This window comes from Cryptosporidium sp. chipmunk genotype I (genome assembly GCF_004936735.1).
Source record: "Cryptosporidium sp. chipmunk genotype I strain 37763 chromosome Unknown contig_26, whole genome shotgun sequence".
Classification (NCBI taxonomy): Eukaryota; Apicomplexa; class Conoidasida; order Eucoccidiorida; family Cryptosporidiidae; genus Cryptosporidium; species Cryptosporidium sp. chipmunk genotype I.
This window is the reverse complement of record NW_027125588.1, coordinates 410,613-435,780: the sequence shown is the minus strand read 5'-3', so window position 1 is coordinate 435,780 and position 25,168 is coordinate 410,613. Positions and strand designations below refer to the sequence as shown.

The 25,168-nt window shown below is 35.5% G+C and overlaps 14 protein-coding genes across 14 annotated transcripts; 5 read left to right on the top strand and 9 right to left on the bottom strand.

The window, feature by feature from the left end:
- Positions 1-619: 619 nt before the first annotated feature.
- On the top strand, positions 620-1,399 carry ELE39_002440 (uncharacterized protein; the record flags this gene model as incomplete). The annotated part of the gene is made up of 1 exon (XM_067345290.1): positions 620-1,399. The coding sequence occupies one exon, from the start codon at positions 620-622 to the stop codon at positions 1,397-1,399; it is 780 nt and encodes a 259-aa protein (XP_067202058.1).
- Positions 1,400-1,686: 287 nt separating this feature from the next.
- Positions 1,687-3,227, bottom strand: ELE39_002439 (sucrose-phosphatase-like HAD superfamily hydrolase; the record flags this gene model as incomplete). The annotated part of the gene is made up of 3 exons (XM_067345289.1): positions 1,687-1,782; positions 1,844-3,011; positions 3,064-3,227. 3 exons carry the CDS (start codon positions 3,225-3,227, stop codon positions 1,687-1,689), a joined length of 1,428 nt encoding a protein of 475 aa, XP_067202057.1.
- A 293-nt stretch (positions 3,228-3,520) lies between these two features.
- On the top strand, positions 3,521-4,171 carry ELE39_002438 (splicing factor 3A subunit 2; the record flags this gene model as incomplete). The annotated part of the gene is made up of 1 exon (XM_067345288.1): positions 3,521-4,171. The coding sequence occupies one exon, from the start codon at positions 3,521-3,523 to the stop codon at positions 4,169-4,171; it is 651 nt and encodes a 216-aa protein (XP_067202056.1).
- Positions 4,172-4,190: 19 nt separating this feature from the next.
- On the bottom strand, positions 4,191-6,287 carry ELE39_002437 (SAM dependent methyltransferase; the record flags this gene model as incomplete). Its single annotated transcript, XM_067345287.1, has 1 exon — positions 4,191-6,287. The coding sequence occupies one exon, from the start codon at positions 6,285-6,287 to the stop codon at positions 4,191-4,193; it is 2,097 nt and encodes a 698-aa protein (XP_067202055.1).
- A 154-nt stretch (positions 6,288-6,441) lies between these two features.
- Positions 6,442-9,084, bottom strand: ELE39_002436 (uncharacterized protein; the record flags this gene model as incomplete). The annotated part of the gene is made up of 1 exon (XM_067345286.1): positions 6,442-9,084. The coding sequence occupies one exon, from the start codon at positions 9,082-9,084 to the stop codon at positions 6,442-6,444; it is 2,643 nt and encodes an 880-aa protein (XP_067202054.1).
- A 265-nt stretch (positions 9,085-9,349) lies between these two features.
- ELE39_002435 (uncharacterized protein) lies at positions 9,350-10,430 on the top strand (the record flags this gene model as incomplete). Its single annotated transcript, XM_067345285.1, has 3 exons — positions 9,350-9,541; positions 9,596-10,277; positions 10,333-10,430. 3 exons carry the CDS (start codon positions 9,350-9,352, stop codon positions 10,428-10,430), a joined length of 972 nt encoding a protein of 323 aa, XP_067202053.1.
- Positions 10,431-10,479: 49 nt separating this feature from the next.
- On the bottom strand, positions 10,480-10,861 carry ELE39_002434 (uncharacterized protein; the record flags this gene model as incomplete). The annotated part of the gene is made up of 2 exons (XM_067345284.1): positions 10,480-10,700; positions 10,765-10,861. 2 exons carry the CDS (start codon positions 10,859-10,861, stop codon positions 10,480-10,482), a joined length of 318 nt encoding a protein of 105 aa, XP_067202052.1.
- A 1,414-nt stretch (positions 10,862-12,275) lies between these two features.
- Positions 12,276-14,546, top strand: ELE39_002433 (kinesin heavy chain; the record flags this gene model as incomplete). Its single annotated transcript, XM_067345283.1, has 1 exon — positions 12,276-14,546. One exon carries the CDS (start codon positions 12,276-12,278, stop codon positions 14,544-14,546), a length of 2,271 nt encoding a protein of 756 aa, XP_067202051.1.
- A 130-nt stretch (positions 14,547-14,676) lies between these two features.
- ELE39_002431 (uncharacterized protein) lies at positions 14,677-16,872 on the bottom strand (the record flags this gene model as incomplete). The annotated part of the gene is made up of 1 exon (XM_067345281.1): positions 14,677-16,872. The coding sequence occupies one exon, from the start codon at positions 16,870-16,872 to the stop codon at positions 14,677-14,679; it is 2,196 nt and encodes a 731-aa protein (XP_067202049.1).
- A 458-nt stretch (positions 16,873-17,330) lies between these two features.
- On the top strand, positions 17,331-18,794 carry ELE39_002430 (uvb-resistance uvr8; the record flags this gene model as incomplete). Its single annotated transcript, XM_067345280.1, has 1 exon — positions 17,331-18,794. One exon carries the CDS (start codon positions 17,331-17,333, stop codon positions 18,792-18,794), a length of 1,464 nt encoding a protein of 487 aa, XP_067202048.1.
- An 88-nt stretch (positions 18,795-18,882) lies between these two features.
- On the bottom strand, positions 18,883-19,923 carry ELE39_002429 (uncharacterized protein; the record flags this gene model as incomplete). The annotated part of the gene is made up of 1 exon (XM_067345279.1): positions 18,883-19,923. One exon carries the CDS (start codon positions 19,921-19,923, stop codon positions 18,883-18,885), a length of 1,041 nt encoding a protein of 346 aa, XP_067202047.1.
- Positions 19,924-19,973: 50 nt separating this feature from the next.
- On the bottom strand, positions 19,974-21,176 carry ELE39_002428 (cysteine protease; the record flags this gene model as incomplete). Its single annotated transcript, XM_067345278.1, has 1 exon — positions 19,974-21,176. One exon carries the CDS (start codon positions 21,174-21,176, stop codon positions 19,974-19,976), a length of 1,203 nt encoding a protein of 400 aa, XP_067202046.1.
- Positions 21,177-22,281: 1,105 nt separating this feature from the next.
- On the bottom strand, positions 22,282-23,331 carry ELE39_002427 (RNA recognition family; the record flags this gene model as incomplete). The annotated part of the gene is made up of 1 exon (XM_067345277.1): positions 22,282-23,331. The coding sequence occupies one exon, from the start codon at positions 23,329-23,331 to the stop codon at positions 22,282-22,284; it is 1,050 nt and encodes a 349-aa protein (XP_067202045.1).
- Positions 23,332-23,670: 339 nt separating this feature from the next.
- ELE39_002426 (signal peptide plus GPI signal or transmembrane domain at C-terminus) lies at positions 23,671-24,447 on the bottom strand (the record flags this gene model as incomplete). The annotated part of the gene is made up of 1 exon (XM_067345276.1): positions 23,671-24,447. The coding sequence occupies one exon, from the start codon at positions 24,445-24,447 to the stop codon at positions 23,671-23,673; it is 777 nt and encodes a 258-aa protein (XP_067202044.1).
- Between the last annotated feature and the right edge of the window lie 721 nt (positions 24,448-25,168).

Below are 25,168 nucleotides of genomic sequence, written 5' to 3'. Positions count from 1 at the left end.
AATATGGCATTTATTTAAATTCAAATATTTTTCAATAATTATTAGTCTAACTTGGCGGCAGAAAATGTTTTAATTGACTTGTTCAAGTTTTTTAACAAAAAAAGCTGTTTATTCCTTAAAATTCAGAGAAATCATTCAAAAACACAATTTCTTGTAGTCTTGGAAATTAACTTGCTATTGAGAGCCTCCAAACTATCTTATTTACGACCTAATTTGCGGCAGACCTATTTTAGCCTAAACCTTCGCTAAAAGAACTAGTTTCACAGTTCCAAAAAGACTCACTTCATTACTGGTAATCAAAAAATTATTAAAAAAATATATAAATTACCTAAACCAACCATAATCCGGCAAGGAGGGGCAAAGTTTAATTTTTGTTATTTTACTGCCAAAGTTATTAGAGGGTATATTGTATTAATTTCCGGCCCGCAGAAAAGATGGCATAAAATTACCAAACGCAAAGTAGTGGCCAATTTTAATATGTAGAGTAGAAGATTAATTGATTCAAGCGTGTATGATAAAAGTTGAACCAAGTAGCTTAGAATAACAATCAAGATACAATCAGTGGCCTAACTTGAATTGTATGCGTTCAAAGGACGTGGTTATTTATTAAGAAAGAATCATGGAATCAGAAATTGTAATAAACCAGGTATTGGAGGAAATAAAGCAGTCAATCATTTTAATTAATGAGTCTCTTGGATCTGAAAAGTACGACACGTCTTCACTCTCCAGTCTATCTCTCTCTACAATCCTGGATATCTGTGATGTTAGGATTGTTGACGAGCTTCCGCCAACACAATCCAGAACTGAAGATCTGTTGGTACTTCCCTTTGAAGATTCTCAAGCAAGCCTTTCTATATCTCAAAGTCATAGTGGATCATCTAATTACATTATTGTAGCCTCTCCAAACCCTGTCTCTACACAGAATGAAGCTATTGGAGGTACGTCTTGGACCTATCATGATGACTGTGAATCCACAAGTGAAGGAAGCTTTTTGACTGAAGATGAAGATGATGATGGAATTTCTGATTCTGAGGCAGATATGAATGATCTCGATCGAAGTTTCAAGAATAGCTCAGGCTCCAATTTGGAAAAGAGTGAGGATTTTTTGCACAGAGGTAATTGTAGCGGCTTCATTGAGAGGTTTGGACTCAACCATCTCAATGATTCATCAAACAACGAACACTTCAAGGAAGTCTTCCCTATTTCTTTTAGATCCAACGTCCCTTTGCTTTGTGAATCATTTGTGGAAAATCAAGAAAACTCTAGGTTAATTCCAATCGACACAACAAACATCTTTAAAAGACAGCTCGTAACAGAAATTGACGAAGACGAAAGAAATTTCAAAATGGTTAAGTACGACACCCAACTACCAATTGGAAGAGACAGAGTTTTCTATTAGTCTTTGTCTTCTATGAGACTCAGTAGTGGTTTAGTAGCTATCTATTCCCACATTCGGATAGTAGCAATCTGGAATATATTTGATATAATGATAGGAGGGATATCGACTATTATAGTAGAGAGAGAGAGGATAGTTGATTTTCTGATAGAATTATCAATGTAGAAGAACTGATTAATCAGAGATCCATTAAATATTTACTAATCCACGTCCTCTTAAGCCCCCCATTCGAATTGGGACCTGTAAATGGCTTTAAAGCTACCCAAGTCTCAAACTTAAACAAAGCCTTATCAACTAATTGGGCTGTCAATATTATAGGTGATGAAATCATTATGTATTAATGCTTGAATAATTCCGCCAGCATTTGGCAACATGGAAATAAAAACCTAATCAAGTTCAGATTCAGTTGAATGAAATTCAAAATGCCATTTTTGAAGTAAAACTTACTTTTTTTGGAGGCTTTAGATTCTGACTAGACATAATTCTGCATAGGAGCTCACTCTGACTGCTCAGGACTTGTCTTGACTCAGCCTCATCACTGCTCTCTCTGCAACTTCCCAATAAGAAATCCTTGAGGTCCTGTTGAGCATTTCCAACACAACAGTTTTTGCAAGACTCAATTGTGAACATATGAGCGTCATTCCCAGAGTCTCCACATACCAAGAACCTTTCCAAAGGGATCGACTTTTCTAGAATCTCTTCATACAAAAATATTATAGATAAGTGCTTTCCACCCTTATCAGGAAGTACATCTAGATATTTCCATGCCCCTTGTCCGCTAATGGCAAACCTATAGCTTTTTTTGTTTATCTGTATTTCCTCATACACCTTCAAAGCATATTCTGTGTTGATGGACACTGATAGACGAAATGGATCATGAAAGTTGTTTCCATTAATGTAATATTCTAAACTGATCTTGTTCAGGCTTTCCTGGACTTCTTTCTTCAATTCTTCTCTTTTAAATGTTTTTCTTATCATTTGTAGCCACTTATCCACAGGCCAAGCATAGAACCTGTTCTTGCACCATATTGGGAACGAGGGATTGACATCTTTGGCCACTCTCTCTTTGTCTCCCTCCTTAGGCTCAACGTACTCTCCCCTATCTTGGAACCTCAACAAGGAAAATAACTCCTCTTGGACTACCTTCCTTCCTATAGTAGTGGATAATTTTTGACAAAATGTATCAAGGTCCATTTCTTTATTTGGGAATTCATATATTTCTGTTCCCACCCCACAAATTGCATAGTCAGGTCTAAGAAGATCAAACTGCTTGGCTGCAAGGAGGAAATCTTTGAGGTTTCTCCCAGTCGAATAGATTAATTTTGATCCATTGAACATGTGCTGTCGGATCCAAATCTCATTAAACTTTTTCAAGTAGTCGTCGTGCCCGATCAAAGTTCCATCCAAGTCAGTCACAACCACAATTGGAGACCTTGGAACAATATGGCTTAAATCTCCGTCCTTTAGACAGAATTTTAAGCCTTTCTTGGCCTCTTTGCCAGATTCCCTCTCAGCGTCTTTGATACTAATAAAGTAATTTTTCCTACAATATGAACTCGGAGGATTGTCCCATTCTGTTTTCTCAGTATTACACAAAACAAACTCCAAAAAAGCCCTAAATAAAAGTAATTCAACTTTTCAAACTCATTCTTCTAAACACAACATACCTTTTTGTTTCCAACTCCACTGTATGCCAGTCCAAAATCTGCTCTACTGGCCTCATTTCTCTAAATACCCACTTCTGTTCGCCATCAAAGAGGTTTTCCTGCTCATCACTATAAAAAAAGACTCTCTCCCATGCTGAATTGTAAAACAACTGGACTCTGACCATATTTTCTTGATTTAGTAACTGCTGACTAGGCTTTCCTGAATCTAAAAATGGCAGCCTAACTAACCAACCTCCAAGAATTAACTAAATACAGCTTTCAGAGTTGCTCCAATTAAGCCCTTAATTACTGTATCTTAATTTAAATAGATGAACATGTATTCATTTTTTTTAGCTACTTTTTTTCTTCCTTTTATTTCAGCATATTCATGCTCGTAAACTTGTAGATCAGTGTGGCGCCAAAATCGCCAATGTACCGTGAAAAAACATCAACAAGAAGAGACTGGTAAAAAAAGGAAATGGACTATGAAAACAGAGGAGGTCACAAGACAGGTAGTGGAGCTCTGGCAAGCTCTCAGGATATCGCAATTGAGAGGAGAGAGAGGCTTAGGAGGCTCGCTTTGGAGTCAATTGATCTTTCTAAGGATCCTTATTATATGAAGAACCACCTGGGCCAGGTTGAATGTAGACTTTGTTCTACAATTCACACGAATGAGGGTTCCTATTTGTCCCATACTCAGGGAAGAAAACACCAAACAAATCTGGCATATAGAGCATCTAAAGAGAAAAACTTGAAAGCTGTTGTGAAGCCTCAAACTGAAAATCCAGAGCAAGCCAAGCCAAGAGCTCCAAGGATAGGTCAGCCAAAATACAGAGTATCCAAGCACAGAGAAGGATCAACTGGTATTAACTGTATATATTGCAAGTTTCATTTTCAAGAAATTCTTGAGGACCACGTTCCTGGATTCAGAATCATGTCTTGTTGGGAGCAAAAGGTAGAAAAGCCTAACCCTAAATATCAATACTTATTTGTGGGAGCCGAACCTTATAATACTATCGGAGTAAGAATTCCTAACACAGAGTTAATTAAGCAGAGAACTCAAACATATTGGGATGAAGAAAGAAAAATATATCATATTCAATTGTACCTTTCAAGCAGTAAACAATGAGTCGAGATCCGGTTCCTATCTACTTTAGATTTAAGAACCTCTTAATCCAGAGATCCTTTTTGTCACATGTCTCTGAAGACGCCTTTTCCTGGCTACTTATAAATAATTGTTTTTCTATTATGAACTTTCTAACCTTTTCAACATTATCTTTTGTTTCCTTTTTGATTATCCATAGTTCATTAATCTCATCATCTCCTGTATCTACTGCCTGAAGAATCAGTCCTTTAGAGCTCCTAGTACTTCCTTCTATTCTAATCAACAAATCTCTAAATCCATTGAATAGCTCTTCTCTTCTAAAAGAGTCTCTGCATGAGACGTTATAAATAATACATCCGTCTTTTGTTAAAGAAACAATAAGCTTTTCTAAAAACCCTTCAGAAAGGAACTCGATTCCTGGACACATAAGAGAGTCATTCACATTTCCAGAGTTAATATCAACAATAATATAATCCAAAGAGTCCTGAATCTCTGAATAATTGTTATTAATATAATGCAGTGCATCTCCAATAATAACTTTAGTTTCACTTTCAGAAAATCCAAAATAATCTTTCGCTACATTCACTACGTTTTGATCAATTTCTACTGCAGAAATACTAAGTATAGGTTCTGAGTAAAACTTTCTCAATATTGAAGCTAATACTCCTCCCCCTAGGCCTAAAATAAGAATGTTTTTTCTTCTATCTTGACCTTTTGTATCCAAAATTATACTTGAGACCAGTATAACCCCTACATAGTAATTTGAAAGCTCGCTTAAATAGTCAATTTCAAGTATCTTCGAGTCTTTCCTTCGAATCACGACTTCCGACTGAACAAGTCTCGGGCTTGACCTAAAAATCATCTGTCTCTTCTGAATTCCAGACTCATGAATATCGTAAACAAGTATTTGCTTACAGTACTTTGAGTCACAGCTATAAATACACTTTTTGTCCAAATTCCTGTCTCCACCTACTGTAAGAATTGGAAATCTGCCAGAGCCTTTTAAAGCTAAAGAAGAAATATTCTTAGAAATATTATCGAGAATTTCCTGTTCACTCACTTTCAAAGCCTCCTCTGAATCTGAATAGAATCTTGAAATCACAATTAATCTCTTGCATTTGGCTTGACTACAAATTTCCTCAAATCCTTTTCTCGTGGAATAAAGCCAATCCTGCTCCTCACCCAAAGGTACCAAAAGACCCACTGTAAGCTTTCTTTTCTTTTCTTCACTTATTGTATCATATACAGTAATGAAAAGACTGTTCTTGGACTCCTTTATATTAAGCTGATATTCCTTAATTTCTCCTGGAGTAAAATCACCAATATAGTTATTATTCCAATACATGGCAGAAAGCTCTTTAAGTCTCTTTGACAGCGTCCAAATACACTGAAACTCTGGATTACAAATATCCTCAGTTCCAGATCCCCTGAATCTAAAAAATGACTTTTCAAGATTTTTAGAATTACTTGTATTGATTATCTCAATATAATAAGGAAGAAACTTTGAATCTTTAACTCCCACCAAAGGCTCAACAACAACTTCAAAGCCTTTATTATACAACCCCATAGATAGGGCTTTGGCTACATACTCCTGGCCTAGAGTAATCAAAATATACTTCCCGTTTGGAGCCAAAAGTCTCATAGATGAATTCAAAAAATCAGTTGACTTTGTTCCTGAAGAAAAGCCACTCTCAGATGTATTGTTTGATAAGTAAGCATCCAAAAACCCCTTATCTACAATTGCATCAAACCTCCCCAAGTTCTCCACGTTCTCAGCGTAGTCACCAAAGTCCTTCTCAACATCCATAAAAATCCACTCCAATCCTTTCCTGGACCTGTTTTTTTCCCTCATTAGCTCTATAACCTGGCTTGAAAAGTCGATGTTCGTGATATCTTTAAAACCCTCATCATATAACTTGACCGGAAGAGTGGAATTTCCGCATCCTACATGTAAAATTCTCTTTCTGTCCAATCCTGACCTGCCACTAGTACGTAGAGACTCTATCAAAAGATCCCTAAAAACCTCAAAGTCTCCATACCACTCAAATGCTCGGTTGTTTTCACCTCCATACTTCTTAAAAAATCCACTCCAGTATTCACTACTGGTGAAGTCTTCCACTGAATTTGGCAACAGCTCCATTTCCAGATAATATTCCAAAAACAATTAATAATTAAATGTTTGGCGCCATTTTCCAAACCAAAACCTAATTCACACATTTAATTAGAAAAATAGGGGTAATATTTAAAACTTCTAGTAAACAAAAAAATATATAGAATCAGTTTTATTGGTTTGTCTAAAACAGCCTAAATTTCCTAGAGAGTTTATTAGTCTTCTTCCCAGAAAGGGAGTGTTTTCGTTGATAACTGTGTAAAATGGCTTCTCCTCGTTTGTAAGCATCAGAGGATAAAAGAGTGTCTAATAATGACATGCTTGAAGAGCTCGATTTTTTTGAGCACACACCTCTTACGGATTCTTTGTCTCCATCTTGTCCATTTAACTCTTGGTTTAAGTAGTCGAACTCTTTATCCAAGTCTTCTTTATACATTTTGTTTTTTGTGACATAAAGTTCTTGTTCCAACTCTTCATGTGAAACTGGGACATCTCCCCAGACATACTCCCAGAGCGACTGTTCTGGAAGAATAGAAGACTCCATCTCACCGTATGTTTTTTCCGGGAGATTGATTTCTTGGCTGGGAACTTCTGGTTCTTGAGATTGAGTTTGTTTTTCATTTTCAGTCAACTTTAGAAGTTCTAAGAGATGGAATGAAATATCCTGGTCTTCTGTTAAATTCAATTTGGTAGTTTTGAACCTTTTGAGATATTTTCCAGAATGCCATAACCATAGTTTATCCAGGAATAACTTTGGTTCAATTCCAACAACTTCCTTGTTACTGTTTGAATTCAAAAGCTCAGAAATAAGCTTTATAGCTCCAAAGTATTTTGGCATATTTAGCTTCTCCTTGTAAACAGAAAACATACTGTGAATTAGTCTAATGATAGATTTTAGAAAAACTTTCAGAGTTTCAGAGTCTAAATTGTCAATTGGAGATAGATCTCCACATAAAATGAATGGAATAAAGCCTCTGTTCATGTTTAAAACTGAGTCAATGAGAAAACATAAGTCTTCAAAAGAATTATCCTGGATATTGTTGCTTAAAATGATATTTGTTATAACTGAGATAAATTTACAGATAGAAAAAACAACATAACAGTATAAACCGAACAAATTTTTCAAACTGAGATGCGAATGTTTCTGGGAATAACCTCCAAAGCTTCTCTTAAATCCAGATCTTTTGTTGGTATTATGAATATCTTGGTAGCTTAAGTTTTGATTGGATTTTTCAATGCTCCAATGAGCAACAAAGTCGTGAAGAAACTGCATTAAGTATTTAATACATGGCGTGTAGAACTTAAAGTTGGAAACTATTTGGTAGTTTGTGACAAAGGATACAATGTAATCTACCGAGGACTCTCTAATAATAAGTGTCTCATGTGGATTGAACAACTTCTTAAAAATAATTTGGAGGAATTTTTCACACCAGGAATCATAATGACAAACCAGATATATGGGAATGTAATTAACGAACTGACATCTTTCTATTGCAAGAATCTGGATTTCAAATATGTTCAAAATGGTGTTTTCAAGATCAACAAATTGTTTGTATAGTAATTCCTCTTTCTTTCCATACCCCGAAACAACAAAGTCTTCTACTGCTGAAGATTCCAAATCACTGCTAGAAAGAATGCTTGAAACATTGCTAGGAACTTTCAAGTTTCTGGTTGGAGTGGAATTTGAAGTTTCAGTGGAGTTTAAAAAGATTTTGGTATATTGAAAACCATTTTCATATACTTCAGAAATAAATTCAAATAGTTCTTTTGTAATATTATCAATAACCTGGGCATTTCTATCAATATCTTCCTCTGTAAATCTTTGAGAGAACTGAGCTTTTAGGCCATCTAAATCCTGTATATACAACTTTGCAGAGTTAATGTCCGTGTATTCTCCTCTCCTGATTTTTATTGCAACCGTTTGAAGTTCTTCCTGTCTCCATTTTTCAAACCTTTCTTTGGTATAATTATTTGGATTTTTGAAATGGATCTCGGACTCTAAAGAAATAAGCTTATTGATCAGAAATCTGAGCAGTATACTCAGAGTTGAAGGGATTAGTCTAATTGCATGAAACAATAGTTTAGAGTACAAAATATAAGAATCCAAGGAATTCCTAAAAGATAATGGATAAATATCCTGCATAGTAGTTATAAATAGCTTAATGTCAGTAGGAACGATATTGATGACAGCATGCATTAGATTAACAATCTTTCTTCCAGCTTTTTCCCACTTTGTACTAATGTTGACCACAGAGGAGACATAGCTAATTGGAATAAGCTCCTGCTTACCAGATTCTTCGTGTGTAAGGGAATCTTTACACTTTTTTTTGATAGCAAAAGTCCTACATCCATTAAAGTCAGTATTTGGATGTTTCATAACATAAATATCATAATCTTGTGGATATTTGGTCTCATTTTGAGTATTAAAAAACTTATGGTAGGAAAAGACAAACTTTAAGATGGATAGATCTTTCGGATCAAGAATTTGTGAATCTAGTTGAGCATTTTGGCAAATCCTTTTCAGTTCTTTCTTCAGACTTGACTTACAGTCAAAATATGATCCATCTGGCAAAAGAATATCCTTAACCTCTGGCCTTGAACTCTTGGATGAACCAAATAAGTTTAATGTTCCATTATCTAGAATGGTCAGTTTCTTCTTTAGTACGTCAAACAACTTTTCATTATTGGTATTCTCACCTCCAATTTGGTCGACAACATTGTGTACAAGCTCCCCAAAATCTGAATCAGAAGCCTCCAAAAAGTCAAATTCCCCAACTAAACCATATATTGAAGAGTCTTTCGGAGATTTCTCGCTAATTTGAATCATTTGACTTGGATAGAACAAATCTAATAATTCTTGCCTTCTTCTGATCTATCGGCTCCCCAAGATATAGTTTTAAGTAATAAAAAAGATACTCCTTCCTATCAAATAGATCAAAAGTATAATTCAACTATATTTTTTCAACTTTAAACAATAAGGTTTTTTACATTTTAGTCTTGCATTTGGCTTATGACTTATTTTAATAGTGTTGGCGCCTTTTTGCCATTGACTTAGGGTACATGGGGAAATATGTAAATTAGAATTTGCGAAAATGAACTCCGACAGAAAGAAAGTATTGTTAATGGGAAGAGCAGGAGCAGGGAAGACTTCTATGAGGAGTATAATCTTTGCGAATTATCTACCCAAAGATACAAGTCGATTAACAGCAACAAACAATATAGAGCATTCCCATTTAAGGTTCTTTGGAAATATGGTATTAAGCCTTTGGGATTGTGGAGGTCAGGTAAGTTTGGGGGCATTAACTAAAAGTTAGTTCTTCCTAATCACCTTTTATTAGGATATTTTTATGGAGAATTATTTCGAGAGTCAAAGGGAACATATATTTAGAAGCACAGAAGTATTAATTTATGTATTAGAAGTACGAAAGAAGGACTACTACTCTTCCAAACATACAACAAAAGATCTTGACCAGGATTTTGCTTACTTTAAAAGTACAATAGAGAATTTGAAGCTTCTTTCTCCTCAATCCCATTTGTTTTGTTTAATTCACAAGATGGATAAACTTTCTGTAAATGAAAGGGAATCAGCTATAGATTATTACGAAAGAGAGATAGGAAAGATCGCATCGAACATGAAGTACAGGGTTTTCCCCACAACAATCTGGGATGAAACCCTTTTCGCAGCTTGGAGCGAAATTGTATATGCATTGATACCGAATGTAGGGCTTTTGGAGAAAAATCTCAAGATTTTAGCAGAATCTTGTAATGCAGTAGAGTTAGTTCTCTTTGAGAAGTCCACATTTCTTGTAATTTCCCATGCTGGGAACTCGAATACTTTGGATTCAAAGCATCATAGATCACGTTTTGAAAGAATTTCCAACATTTGTAAGCAATTTAAACTAACTTGTGCAAAATCCCAGACAAATTTTGTTGGGATAAACTTGGAAACTCCTAATTTCTCCAGTATAATCAAAAGGTTTACTCAAAATTCGTATATACTAGTAGTGATTAATGATAAGAGTAAGTTAATAAATGACCAAACTACTAAAAAAAAATCTAATTAATGTTAAATTAGGCGTAACCTCTGCATCTGCCTTATATAATATAGAATATGCCAGAGACCACTTTGAAACTATTATTGCTTCTCATCTCAACAATGAAATTAACAAGTGATTAGCTTGACTAGAATTGCTAGAAACTCTAAATGGTTAATGCTTTGTACTCATTTCCTAACCTTTTTCTGGATATCTGCCTTAACTAAGCTTTTGCTAAGCTCAGAGACAAATGTACTTGAGTCTTTTTCATTCTTTATCACTACCTTCGACTTCCTCTTTTTACCGTCTGTCACCCTAACCAAGTGATTATGTTCATCCGTCCCACTCTTGATTTTTTCCCCCTCTATCGCCTTACGCTTCTTCTTACACCCCTTAATATCAGGATAATCTAAAGTTGAAAATAGGCTTATAGTTAATTCTATCACTTAAAGCTAAAAATGTTAGCAACTTACATCTCTTTATTGTGATTCTTACAGGCTTTTTATTGTTCTCATCCCTAAGAATCGAGTTAAATTCATTAATGAACCCACTAACATCCAACTCTTTCATTTTCACATATAATTTTTATTCCCTCTTCTTCTGTTTTACTCCAAATGCTATTAATTTCCTCTTTGGTCACTTACTTTTTTGGCGCCAAAAATTCTGCATTATTGAGTTTCTCATTACAGCAATTGGGAAAGAAAAAGCTAAGAAAGGAGATAATCAGAAGAATTAAAACGTTCAAAAAAAATCATTTCACAGAAATTTGTTTTTGCAATCGCATTCTATTCGGAAATCTAAAGCACCAAAAAGATGAAAAACCACGAAAAAAATGATCAAGATTGTCACATATATTTTTCAGAATTTCCTTATGACCTTAAAAAATTCAAGTAGAAAAAATCTATTGCAATTATTTTATTCCTAGCTTCAAATTCTAAAATTTGTTAAGCAAAAACTGAAAATTCCCGCCTAAATAAAAAAAGAGTCATGTGGGCTAAAGAAATGTAGTTGGGATTGTTTGGACAAATCTTATCTCGGAAAATAGAAAGAGCTCGATATGGCTGAGAACTCAGTAGAAGAGAGATATTTTGATTTGATTTGGTAAGTTTGGTTTTGTGTGAATTTTATATTTCAATTAAAAAGAGTTCAAATTAATCAGTTTTTAAATTTTAGTGTGGATGGTGTGAAATTTCAATTGAAATCAGTCTTGGCTGAGTATATCACTAATATTAAAGATGAACTATTTGAAACGGGTAGTATGAAGTTTAATTATATTAACTCAACTCAAATGAAGAAGGTAATTGAGTATCTAGAGTATAAACATCAATATTCATTTAAACACAAAGAGCCACAAGAATTCCAGATAGAGGAGTCACAAGCAATAGACTTGCTCATTATTGCAGATAAACTCGGGATTTGATCCATTTTGTTATTTCTTGTAAAATAAATCGATTGATATATTGTGTGAAAAACTAGTAATACCCTTCATTCGAGTTATAAAGGCATGTAATTATTTAGTGATTCTAAATTTACTATCTGTTTATTATTTCCTCCCTAAAGTCACCTTAATAATTCTATATTATAATCATAATTAAATTTCCTATTTTTTTTTATCATTTACCGCCAAAATGCAAAATTGGGGGTGTGAAGGTTGATTTTCAAAATTTTAATCACACTTGGACGGCATGTAGGTAAAAGTCAAATTTTACATTCATGTTAGAAGTTAAGAATTTTTTCTAATAGAAAAAAAAGGTTAGGATTTCAAAGGAGGAAAGTAGGAAAAATAATAGGTTTGGCCAATGCTTTAAAGGTTTGGAAAATAGGAGGCAAAGTTAAACTGAACAGTGTTTTAAGGGGAACTTACCTAAAAACTCTGTAAGTATTCATTAGAGAGCCCCCCCCCAAAAAAAACATCTGGGCCTAAGTTAATTATTTGTATAAAATCAGAAAATAACCTCCTGCATTGAAGAAGTGTTGAAGCATTATGTCAGAAAACGAGAATTTTGGGAATGTAGAGAATGTTTCCGGAGCTTTAGGAACAGGTAATGAGCATGGCTCAGGCTCTGGGGTTCACGTTTACTGTAGAGTTAGACCTCCAAACGAAGCGGAGAAGACTCATGGAAATGGCTTACTTTGTGTAAATGTGAGATCTGAACAATGCATAGAGATTAGCTCATCAGATTCTAAAAGTGATAGTGAAACAAAGGAGAGAACCTTTTATTTGGATCACATTTTTCCTATGGACACTAATCAAAGTTACGTTTATAAAACTGCTGCTAAACCAATTGTTGATCAATTATTCAAAGGTATTAATGGGACAGTATTGGCTTATGGGCAGACTTCAAGTGGTAAGACTTTTACAATGGAAGGTATAATAGGAGACAACGAAAAAATGGGAGTCATTCCTCGTATGGTTCATGATGTATTTGAAACTATTAGTAATGCTGAGGAACATATTGAGTTTCAACTCAAAGTTTCGATTTGCGAGGTTTATATGGAAAGGATAAGAGATTTACTAGATACAAGTGGGACAAAAAGCAATCTGAGAATACATGAGGATAAGATACATGGTATCTATGTAAAAGATTTGAGTGAATACTTTGTAACCTCTCCAGAAGAGGTTTTTGAGTTAATGGCATTGGGACATAAGCATAGAGCTGTAGCATCTACGAATATGAACTCATATTCATCAAGATCTCATTTAATTTTCATGTTACAACTTCAACAAAAGAATGTTTTTGATTCTGGTATTAAAGTTGGTAAACTTTTCCTCGTTGATCTTGCAGGATCAGAAAAAATCAGTAAGACTGGAGCAGAAGGATTAACTTTGGATGAAGCTAAAACCATTAACAAGTCTTTAAGTTGTCTAGGAAATGTAATCAATGCTCTAACAGATAATACAAAAAACTTTATTCCTTATCGTGATTCCAAATTAACAAGAATTCTTCAGAATTCTCTCGGTGGGAACTCTCTCACGGCTTTAATTGTTACTTGTTCTCCAAGTATTGTAAATGAATCTGAAACTATTGGTACTTTGAGATTTGGAATCAGAGCTAAGATGGTTAAGAATGCTCCTAAGGTCAACCAACAATTCTCTGTTGAGCAATTACAGGTACTTCTTAACTCTGCACAGAGGAAATTGGCAGAGAGAGACAATTATATTCAAGTTCTTGAAGACCTGATCAAGAAACTTGGAGGAGAACTTCCTGAAAACAAACCATGTGGAGATAAAGGAGGCAGTCTGGTACTTAATTCCTCACTGAGCATTGGAGGAAGGAAAGAGCTTCAGGAGGCAACTATTCCAGGTTCAGAAAAGACCACTTTGAATATGAGGCCTTTGGATAATGATGAGTTGGATGAGCTAGAAGAAGCCAAACAACAACTTAAAGAGAATAGCGAGAAGATTACTCGATTAAAGCAAGAGATTTCAGAAAAAGAAAATAATCTTAAGCTCATATCTGAGGAAAAGGAGAACTTGAATATCAAACTTTCTGATTTAATCCAGGAATTAAATCAAACTAAGTATCAACAGCAAGACCAAGCAGAAACTGTTGAACATCTTCAACTCAAAAATAAATCTTTAATAGGAGAGCTTGAACAATCTCAGATTCATATCCACGACTTAGAGGCCAGAATTGAAGAGTATAAATCAGAGGAATCACAAAGAAGGAACGAAGAAAAGGAAAACGAAGCCAACAAAGCTTATCAAAGTCTTTCTACTGAAATACAGCAACTTAGAGAATACTTACTTGCAATTAGAAACAGCTCAGATCCAAAAGAAGATGCAGTCTGGAACTCTGAACATAAGGCATTATTAGAAACCATTGAAGATAATGTTGCTAGAATTGCTAATTTAGAGCTTCAATTAAAGGAAAACAATAAAGTTACTAAAAAGTTAGATATTAATGACCAGGATACAAAGAGTATGCTCGAGAGAATGTCTCAACTAGATACAAATATGGAACAGCTCGGAAAGCTTTACCAGAAAATGGTTGAACAGAATTCAAATCTAAAGTCACAAAGTCAGTTGAACGAGAGAAGGTTGTTGAGGAAGGAAGAAAGAATTGAACAACTTGAGAAGTCACTAATCAACGCAAAAACAAAATATACAAAGTTACTAATGCAGTGTAACTCGTTAACCAAAACTATTGAAAATATATCCAAACTAAAGCCTATTTTTGCGAAGCTAGCTCCTCCTAATATCGTTAAGGGAATCCAAGGAGGAGGAGGAAAATCCACCCTAGTAAAAGCTTAGACATTTGTACCATTCATTTTTCAATAGATTTTTCAATCAAAAATACTAAATTACGTATTAAGTAAAAAAAACTTTTTGATCTTGAATTGTATATATCAATATCTTTAACCTGTTTCTTGAACTTATTTATTTACTCCTCATTTTCATATTCTTCAGACTCCATTTCCAACTCTTCATCAAAGTCATAATTGACGTATTTCCACGACTTGAGAGTTTCTTTGGCAAGAATTGACGCATCAGAGTCTCTGATTTGCATGTTACTAAGTGGTCCCAAAACTTGTTCTTCAATTATACACTGTTCAAATTCTGTATTACTCTCTTGCTCACAATCATCGATGTACAATTCCTGTTTGTATATCAAATTTTCTGTTTCAGCCTTATCTTTGTCTTTACTAAGATTCTTTTCATTTTGGAATTCACCTTCATCATTGTCAAAGTTATATCTAAGTCTAATCTCACTGAGCATCAATTCATTCTGATCGTTTCTTTCCGCATCTCCAGTACTTTGAATAGATTCCCTTCTCCTTCCAAGAATGTCGTCAATTGGAATTGTTCTGGTTATGGGAACTGGAGTACCCCAGCTTGTTGCAATTGAACTAAATGTGGGACACGAACTCAACCTCCCAGTTCTGTCTGAGTGGGGAATTGAAAGTCTTTGACTTTGGTTTCCCAACAAATTTGTGCCTCTGACTCTATTGATTGAACCGGAACGACCAGGATTTCCATTTCCAATAATAGATCCCAAAGAAGTGATAGCTGTAGATGCAGGCAGACACCTAACTCCCATAACAAACCCAGAAGTAACAAGACTTGGACTTTCCACATGATTCTGTTCAGAACATAGAGAAGGGTCAGAAGAATTCCCTTCATCAGGATAGTCTCTATGTCCATCATTGTCATCCTGCCAAAAATTTCTCTGGATGCTCGAAATTTCGTTAGAGTAGCCAAAAGAACAGTTGTTGACTCTACTAACATACCCAACATCATTTCTAAGTGTCTGATGATTGAAGGCAATGGAAGGTTGTTGTGAAATAATTTGGGATTGTTTTTCTTGCATTGCATTGATCACATTATCAATGGAAGTTCTCCATGGTGGCCTATGCTTACTTTTGTAGCTATTTTTGAAGAGAGGAGAATTCTCATCAAAATTCTCCCAAACCAAATCAAATTGATTTGTCTCACAAATTTCTTCTAAAAGTTCCAAATTCTTACCAAGAAAAAAACTCTTTTCTTGCTCAGAAACACAACCAAGAATAAGCTGAAATGCGTCTTCTGTTAGGCAGGAAGAGCTTAGAAAAAATGCAAAAGATGGACACTTGTATGAGATAGCATTTTCAACCATTCTGCTGCAATTTGACTCATCCAGAACCTGGTGGGACATTTCTTCTAGAAGATCTATAGAAGATTCATAAAGTGAAGATTTGATATTCTTGAATCCCTGTCCAGTTCCTCTTTCTTTACATAAATGAGAGCTGGCAAGTATGCTCACAAAGGGGAAGGTTGGTCTTCTACAAGTTTTCTTGTAGCTTCTCAGAGGGAGCAAAACCGATTTCATGACTTTCCCATACATTTCCTTCCTAACACTATTATTAAAGTAGCCTGACCAGTCACCCAAGCCAAATTTTCTTTCGAATCCTAATAGTGTTAAGTAAAGGTGTTTAGAAAATCCTCTATGAGACAAAATATCAAAAATGTGTTCGGGCTGAACACTAATGATAATTTCTCCACCTCCAGAGTCTCTTTCAAAGTCAACTTGATCAATCCTTTGTCCAAAGACCAAATCAACACCAAAAACTAGTCTTTCTGAAGAAATCATGTCATATATAGAGGAAAAAGGTTTTTTTGGGTCTTCATCATCATTTTCCGGATTCCCAAGAGAAATAGCTGAAAGCTCTACATTTAAAAATGGTTCACCATTAGAATCTTTGATAATTCTTGTCTTATAGCTGACAAGATGAAGTTTTCTGTTATTGAACAAAATACTCATGACAATCCTTGGATCCAAGGGAACAAGAGTTAAAGTACCGTCCTCTTCATAATTATTTCTTCTCATTAATAGCCAACAAAGCCACAAATCTGGGTTTGAATCCATCCATGTTTGATGCTCAAGTGTATGCAATCTTTTTATACAATCCAAAGTCGCCTTTTGAACACTTCTATAGAAGGAAAGACCTTCTTTATTAACCAAAGAAAATTTTTTGGACGTTTCAAAGTTAAATAAAAACTCTAGAATGAGTCTTTGGATCTCTGGGAAGTTTGAAATACATGTTTTAGAGAACCAGCCTTGCAGTTTATTTTCAAAAAAGTAATTCTCGGTTTCATACATTTTAATTTTTTCAAAAACAAGATTTAGGGGGTGAGGAATCTTAATTACATTTACAGTTCATTTTTAATCAAAATCCTTGGAACAGCCAAGGCTTATTCTTTTATTTCTCCGTTTTCTAAGAAATGAGGTACTCACAAAAATAATGTAAAACAATTTTAGCGCATAAAGGATCAAAAATGTTGTAACAAAATTCTGCAAATAAGAAAATATCAACTTTTCCAGTAAGAGGATTTCTATCTACAAGCATCAATGAAATAACCAAAATCTTGCAAGTTAAAGATTCTAAATTTATTATAAATGGTTCATGAACACCAATTTCAAATAGAAATAAGAACTTGGAATTTAAATTTAATATTTTTAGGAAAATAACACATAATCACACATTGTTCATCTGCTTTAAAATCCAGAATATTTTGGGAATTTGAAAGTTAATACAAGCTTTTGACTAAAATTCGAGGATGGGGCAAAACATATCAAAATCCGGGGTGGTGGTGTGGGGCTCAACTGAATATGGACAGCACGGTTCTAAAGCGGAGGAAGTGAATCCGGGACCACATCTAGTTGATGGACTTAGACACCTAAGTAGCATAGCCAAGGTAAGCTGTGGGTCAAATTACTCTGCAGCAATAACAAATTCCGGTGATTTAATACTTTGGGGGTATGGAGGATGCGGCCAGCTAGGTTTTGGGAATTTGGAGGACTGTTTAGTACCTCGAGTAAATTTAAGTCTTAAGAATGTTGTTCAAGTTACTTGCTCTGATAGACATACAGCAGCGATCTTAAGTACTGGTGAACTTTATACTTGGGGTTGTAATAAAAATGGTAAGCTTGGCCATGGCCAATTTGAGTTGAGTATCTCCAATAACGTAATCTCCCAACCAATGAAGGTTAAAGCTTTGGAGGGAGAGAAAGTAATTCAGGTTTCCTGTGGCAGTTACCATACGGGATGTTTGACTGACGATAAAAAGGCGTTAACTTGGGGCCTTGGCCTCCAAGGACGACTTGGCCATGGTGATACTCAAGATTTATTTACTCCAAAGCTTATTGAGAGTTTGGCAGGACTTCCAATTAAAGAAATATCATGTGGAGGACATCATACAGCGATTTTACTTAATACTGGGAAGCTGTATATGTTTGGAGGAGGAGCTTTTGGTAAACTAGGTTTTGGGTCAACGGACGACGTTCTGATTCCAAGACTACTGGAAGGGCCTTTGGAAGATGTTCAGATCACAAAGGTTTCCTTGGGAAGCCAGCACTCAGCTGTTGTTACAAAGTGTGGCAAGGTGTATACTTGGGGACAAGGTGGAAGGCTTGGTCACGTTTTTAATGGCCCAGAGCACGATTTTTTGTCTCCTAAAAGGCTTTCCAACCTCGAAGAAGCGTTTATTGTGGACGTTTCATGCGGGAATTCTCACTCAGCAGCTCTTTCTGATGTTGGAGATATCTACACTTGGGGGATGACAAAGAATCTCGGACATGGAATTCAAGGTTTACACCCAAATATGCCTTCTAAACACCCTGTTTTGCAGAACAAGAACATTGTTCAGGTTGTTTGTAGCAGTTCTCACTCTATTGCCTTATCTGATATAGGAGCTTTGATTGAAAGGTCTTCAGAAACCTGGAAACCACAATCTTTATCAGAGGATCAAGAGCCTAAAAAGGCAGATCAGTCTATAGAAGAGTTAAAGACGGGTTTGGACAGTCTAGTCCGGAGAAAAATTCTGCAAGGAATTAGAGAGAAGCTTAAAACAGGAGGCGATAAAGAAAGAATTGAATATTTAATGGATGAATTGGAGAAAAGCGAGGAGCAAAACGCTGTTTTAGTAAGCTTATTGGATGTTTCTGTTCGGAAATTAGAGATTCTCAGGAAAGAGAATGAAGAACTGAGAAGCAAGCTCGAGCTAACTAGATCAACCAATTAATTGCAAAAATACATAAATATACTCACAACAATATCAATGACTGCATCTTTCTATTTCATATAAACTATAGTTCCCTAACCCTCTAAATTTATATCTTTCCAGAATTAATCTGCATTGAACCATTATCGTGACTAATTAAACTATTAAAAGTTTTAAGAGAACTAAAATTTTGCTTATTCATAATTTTCTGGATGGATCTCCATTCCTGATTAACAGATTTGCCTTTTCTCCTCTGTTTGAATTTACTGGTATTTTTCCCTGCGTTGTCTCCAGCTGATGTTGAATCGTCAATTTCTTGGTTCTGAGATCTAACACTCATAGGCTCTAATTCTTCATGGTGAGTTTCGTACTGTGATACACCGTCCACTTCTAAGTAGCATTCCGCGTAAGAAGAAGTGGAATCTTCGAATTGGGGAAGTTTAAGGCTTCTGAGACTTTTCTCAGAAGCACTAGCAGGACCTCTTCTTGATAACAATGAATAGTCTATATTTCTCCTTCTATTTCTTGCGTTGGAAACTAGTCCAAAGCCTTTATAAGTAGAATTTTGGTCTTTTCTAGCTTCTTGTACTGCTTGAGATTGATTTCCTGCTTGAAAATCGGCATTGTGCAACGCTTCTTCTCTTAAATCATAAACATCTTCAATAAACTTGTCCAAATCCGGACTTAATGATCTCTCCAGAGATCTTGCCCTTGTTCTTTTACTTTCTTGGTGATCAAAAATGCCTCCAACCCCTTCAAAAATATCTTCAAAATCGGTGTTGATCTTCATTTCCTCATTGATAGGAAAGACCACTTTAGGGCTGTGAGCCATCGCATAAACTGAATCTGATCTACCGACCATATTATCCTGATTTTCCAGTTTAATGAAAGTCCCTTCCCCTCCGGAATAGTGGTAAATTAGTGCTTCTTGAAGAAGTAATAAAGTCTCTCCATCCACTGAAAGAAACGACATTTTGTTTTCTGTAGTTTCTGATGATGAACTCTTTGATTCTGTAACTACAGTTGGAACTGAGCAGGAATTAGAGCATAAGTCATATCTGTAAAATATAGATGGGTTTTCTTTTGCAAAATTATTAGAATATCCCCTATAAAAGTTATTACCGCTTCTTAAAGCCTCAATTATTTTCATGGAACAATCAGAAACTCCTTCAAAACAAGTTCTTCTGTCCATACTTAAATTCAATTTCTAAAGGTTTTTTGCTTAAAGTTTTGTGCCGGACAATAAATTGCAACACACTTTTTTCCCGGACTTTGGATTGAAGATGGTCGTGGTGAATCGCCAGTCAGCAGCTTTTTCAATTCCTTCTGATGAGAAGAAAGCTGTACATCTCTGGCATATCTGTCAACTACTCCCAGATGAGTATTATTTAAAGACTTAATTTTTGAAAAATAGGCGGGCTTTATAATTGGTCTTTCAGGAAATGATTTGGGCCCAGATATAAATTTACTATATAGCTGTTTGCTCTTCAGGTAAAGCCTTTCAAAGTGAGCCTCCCCATCAGAGATTTTATCCAGGCAATTCCCTTCGAAAACTGAATCGGGTTCATCTCGGTATCTATTCTTAACAGATAAAAAGAATGGCGATTTTGCAGTATAGTTATCACTTTCACTGCTGGATCCGAAATTAATAGAAAATTGTTTGATTGCCTTCTTCCTTAGTAGTGCACATGATGTATTATTAAAATGATTAATCCGGTCTGTTTTTAGGTTAGAATCTTCAAGAGGAAAGTTCTTGCTTTTAACCTCTTGCTTTGTGAGAGTTTTATAGATTTTAAGGCTTTTAATGCTTTTGGTTTCAATGACTCCTATCTGCATGTTAATTATGGGGGTTTGGTGCTCTCTTCTATAAAACAAAGAATCATAGTGTAAGTCATTGTGGTAAAGTAATCTAATTGGCCTGCTATTTGAATAATATTTCTTTATTTGATCGAGAACATTTGAATGCCTTGGTTCTATCTTACAAAGTAACTTATACACAAATTCCTTGTTCTCATAAAAAATTTTGTCTGACGCAGCACCAGAAGAACCATCCAGTCTAAGTTTCTCTAATAAGCTAGCATTCAATTTAGTATTTCTAACCTTTTCGAATACATATATTGGAATACGATACAAATCACTTAGTGCTTGAAGTTCAATATTATCGGCCCAAACCCCCAATTTCCTTTTCTCTTGGATATACTTTTCAATTGAAGGATATTCATGTACAAATCCGGAAAACGATTCTTTATTTAAATCTACATAATCCATGCAGGCAGATCTAATTATATCATGGTAGTCACTCTCTCCATAAATTTGGCTTCCTACCGACCTAAACAAACAGTTGCCATCTCCTTCAATGTTCTTCACTCTTACTTCAGATGGAAGTAGGCATTCTTCCTTCATCTGCTGATTCTCACTTCTTCACTTAAAACATTTCCTTTTGACATTTTTGCTATTTTTCGACATAGAAAAAACAAGGCGGGAAGAGTTGTCCATATAGGCGCCAATCTGAAAAGATTGCATATGACAAAAAAATGACAAGAATCAGAAAAAAATAATGTGAATAAAATGGGGGATAAGGAAATGGGTTAGAGACAAGAAAAGCCCGTAAAATGGAATCTTAAATCATTAGCCAATTGAATATCATGTTTAAAGGGTTGAAAACTGACTTCAACCTGATAAACTTACATCATTGACTAGGGTCTTCAAACTCAAATATAGCAAGCAATGCGAATTCAAAGGCGGAAGAAAATCTTTGGTGCAGATGTATCCAAGTAAATTCGACTTGTGGAAAGTAAGTTGCTGCAAAGAATCCTCAGTATTTTTCCAGAAGTGCTCTCCATATAAGGTCACTGGGGGCGTACAGAGTCAAAGATGTGGAAAACTAAGGGGTTCCTAGTTATATCAATGAATTCTTGATATTTAAATAGTTTTCAATAGAATGCTTAAAAGCTCACGCAAGCAAACAGGGGGAATACATGCAAAGCCCTGAAGGTGAAGGCTAATATTTTCAATCTAATTTGGAGAAAAGGCTTTATGTTTCTTGGTCGAAGTCTGAATAAATATGATCAGGGTTGGAGCATGATTGAATAATATGTCTGTAACTCATTTAAACATCTAAATTCACTTATCTGTTTAGTTTAATTATTGAGCGTTTCTGTTTTCTTCTTTTTTTCTTTTTAAAAAAATTCGTATACTTGATAGTATTTTAACTAATTAAGGCTTCCTTTCTTAAAAAAACATCATTAAGATGACATCCATTCAAACAAATTCAACTTAAATGAGTTGGTGTGAGCATTATAAATGTACCAAAGAAACGTTTGCATAATAAAGAAAACAAAAATCTATTAAGTCTTCTTTGAACCATTACATTTTTGTAACTGTGTTCAAAGATGACTGGTAGCTGAAATGCACCAAGTTCACCACCAGCCACGACTCATTGATCACTTTGCTTTTGCTTTAGTTCTCTCAGATCTACAGCTGCTTCTTCCAAAGATTTCTCGTAAAACTATTTGCTAGGGGTGGAGGATTCTTCGTATGTTTGTTTCCCAAGTTCCCGTTGTTCTCTGTTAATTGACATCTGGTGGTCAGAGTCAGACCTATCGTGATTCTTACCAGGATGTTCATTCAAAAATTCTTTGTTGACGGTTTTGGAATCGTTTCGAGGAATTTCAATCACTCTGTTATTGTTTCTACCTCTCTCAGGGCTTTCATAAGGCGATTGGTTAAGGCTAGCGCCTCCGTTCCTACTTACACTACAACTTGCATCCCGGCTTCCAAATTCACTTATGCTCCTGCTTCTGCTTCTGCTCCGGCTACGGTCCCTGCTCCTACTTCTACTTCTACTTCTACTTCTACTTCTACTTCTACTTCTACCTCGGCTGTAGCTACGCGCCGAATCTCTTTGTGAATAGTTCCTTTCATAAACTTCAGACCTGTAGTTGCCTCCTTCGTTCCCGTTGGAACTACTTCTATCTCTTATATTATGCGAACGTGAATCATCAGCTTGTCTACGATCTTCATTCCGGTGATGAGTATACTGCGCCTTATATCTCTCATATCCCCTTGAGAGAGGTGGCGATCTGGATCTTGAACGATATGATGAATGCCTATTACCGTACGAACGTGATCCTTCTCTGTAGTCTCTTGGAGAAGGATAACGCCTGTATGGATCTGATTTGTAATGGTGATGAGACCCGTATCTATGGCTGGAAATACGTCTGCCTCCACCCCCATGGAATGATTCATATTCCCTATGTCTCATTGACTCTGGAGACTTTCTTCCTTCCTGAGCAAAAGTTACATTAATTGGTACCCCATCCAAAATAGCCCCATCCATCTTTTCTAAAGCAGCCTTGGCATCCTCCTCCTCCACATATTCGACAAACCCGAATCCTCTTGGCCTCCTTGATCTGTAATCCAACGGTAGATAAACGTCTCGGATAGCTCCGAATCGCTCAAACTCTCTCCTTACCAGAGAGGTAGGCGTATCAAACCTCAAAGACCTAATCAAGAGAGACCTTCGTGGATCACGATTTCCTCGGACTGGGTTAGCCATATTGTTTTAAAGGCCTACTAACAAAACTTTTTTGCAAAGAACCTATTTGGTTCTGGAAGGGTGAGGGGATTAAGTATGCCGCCAAATTTAAGCCTGGAATTTGAGACGCAGATGCACCTGTGGATCTTTTTTTTGAAAAAATTGACAAGTAATCAGCATGATTGGTCCAAATTTTTAAACAATTCTCAAATTTACTAGTTACTTAAACTAAAACCTTAGATCCCAACCTACTTGAGAATTATATTAGAGTTTTTAAGTCGCAATGAATGCTTAATGAGTGATAGTGCACCTAAGTTTACTTACTGTATGCTAGGATTTTCATTTTTAAGTCCCCAAACGTCATTCTTTAGCTACGAAACGAATTCCACATATACATATCACGGCTAATAGAATGAGTATAAAACCCAGGATTACCCATGTAAACATTGAGCTGCTTCCCTGACTAGAAGTCCTAATTTCATTATACTCTGTTTCAGGCCTACTATAATAGCGTTTCTGCCACTCTCCAATAGCTTTAGTTTCTTTCATTGATCCATGATACTTTCCTCCCCTTTGTAGCTTTGAAATTTTCCTATCAATTCGTCTCTGAGCTGCTGGAGAGAGGAATACATAGTTTATGTTCGAAACGTCAGATGGAGGATTTACAGTACTTGCTAGGTTAAATCTTTGTTGCCTGGCCATGTACTGCACCTGTGGCATATTCACTTCTCCTTTTTTGACTTCTTTGTTCTGGGGTTGGCGTTTAGAACTTTTAACTTCTATGCTTTCACTATTATCATAATCATCGTCATCGCCATCATTCTTTTCACTATAATATTTGTCACTCTTGACTTTGGTTGATGGCGGCCCTGGCTCATCATCCTCATAATCTTCGGATTCTACTTGAGATGTAAAGTTGGACTTTTCAGCTTTGTTTACGTGAATTGATTTATTTAGAACTTCGGATGAATCTTTTGCATCGGAATAGCCCGACTCTGAGTCTTTCACATCACTGCTTTTAATATCAGTATATGCACTTTCAGAATAGCTGCCATAGTCTTTTCTGAGCCCTAATCCTTGAGAATAGTTTATATTAAAGACCAGAAAAGAGAATAAAAAAAGCACTTCTAGCCTCATTTCACAGCTTTATATGGTTCGCTCATTCCAAGATTAAAAATTTAAAACTTTCTAATTCTGGCTATTCCAATTATGACTAAATCGACTTTTTTTTGTTCCTAAAATGATTTTTTGTGTGTAAGTACAAATCTAATATTACTACATTCACACCAGAGAAAAAAATCCATAAAGAAAAAATCGTTCGCCTAATAATCATAGAGGGATTTTAGTTATTCATTCCAGCATTTAACAAAGAGATACCGATTTCTAAGTAATTAAATGACGATAATCTGAAAAACTATTGGTAAGTGGGTGAACTCTCATGCTTTGGAGCTTTAAGCTATATTTCGAGTGAAATCTAGAAGCTTAATAGTTCAGATGGCTCAAAATCTTTAGAATTGGGATTTATTTGATCATTTATTATTACGGGTATACTCTGGCTCAATTTTACGATACAGACTTGTAAGGCAAAGTTAATTAACACTCCAGTGTCTTAAAGCCAAACGATAAAAAAGCTTCCTAGCTTACACTAACTACAAAGTAAATTCAGCTAGTCCATCATGTCTAATACTTAGCTATTGCATGACAAAAGTCCACCAATTGAGAATTGATGACGGAAAATAATTGACCATTAATTTGTGGCGCCACATCCGCCATAATGGCGCCATCGGTATTAGTCGAATTTTACCTAGATAAGGGTGAATCTAAAAGAAGTATTTATCAAAATCGACTTTGTAGACAA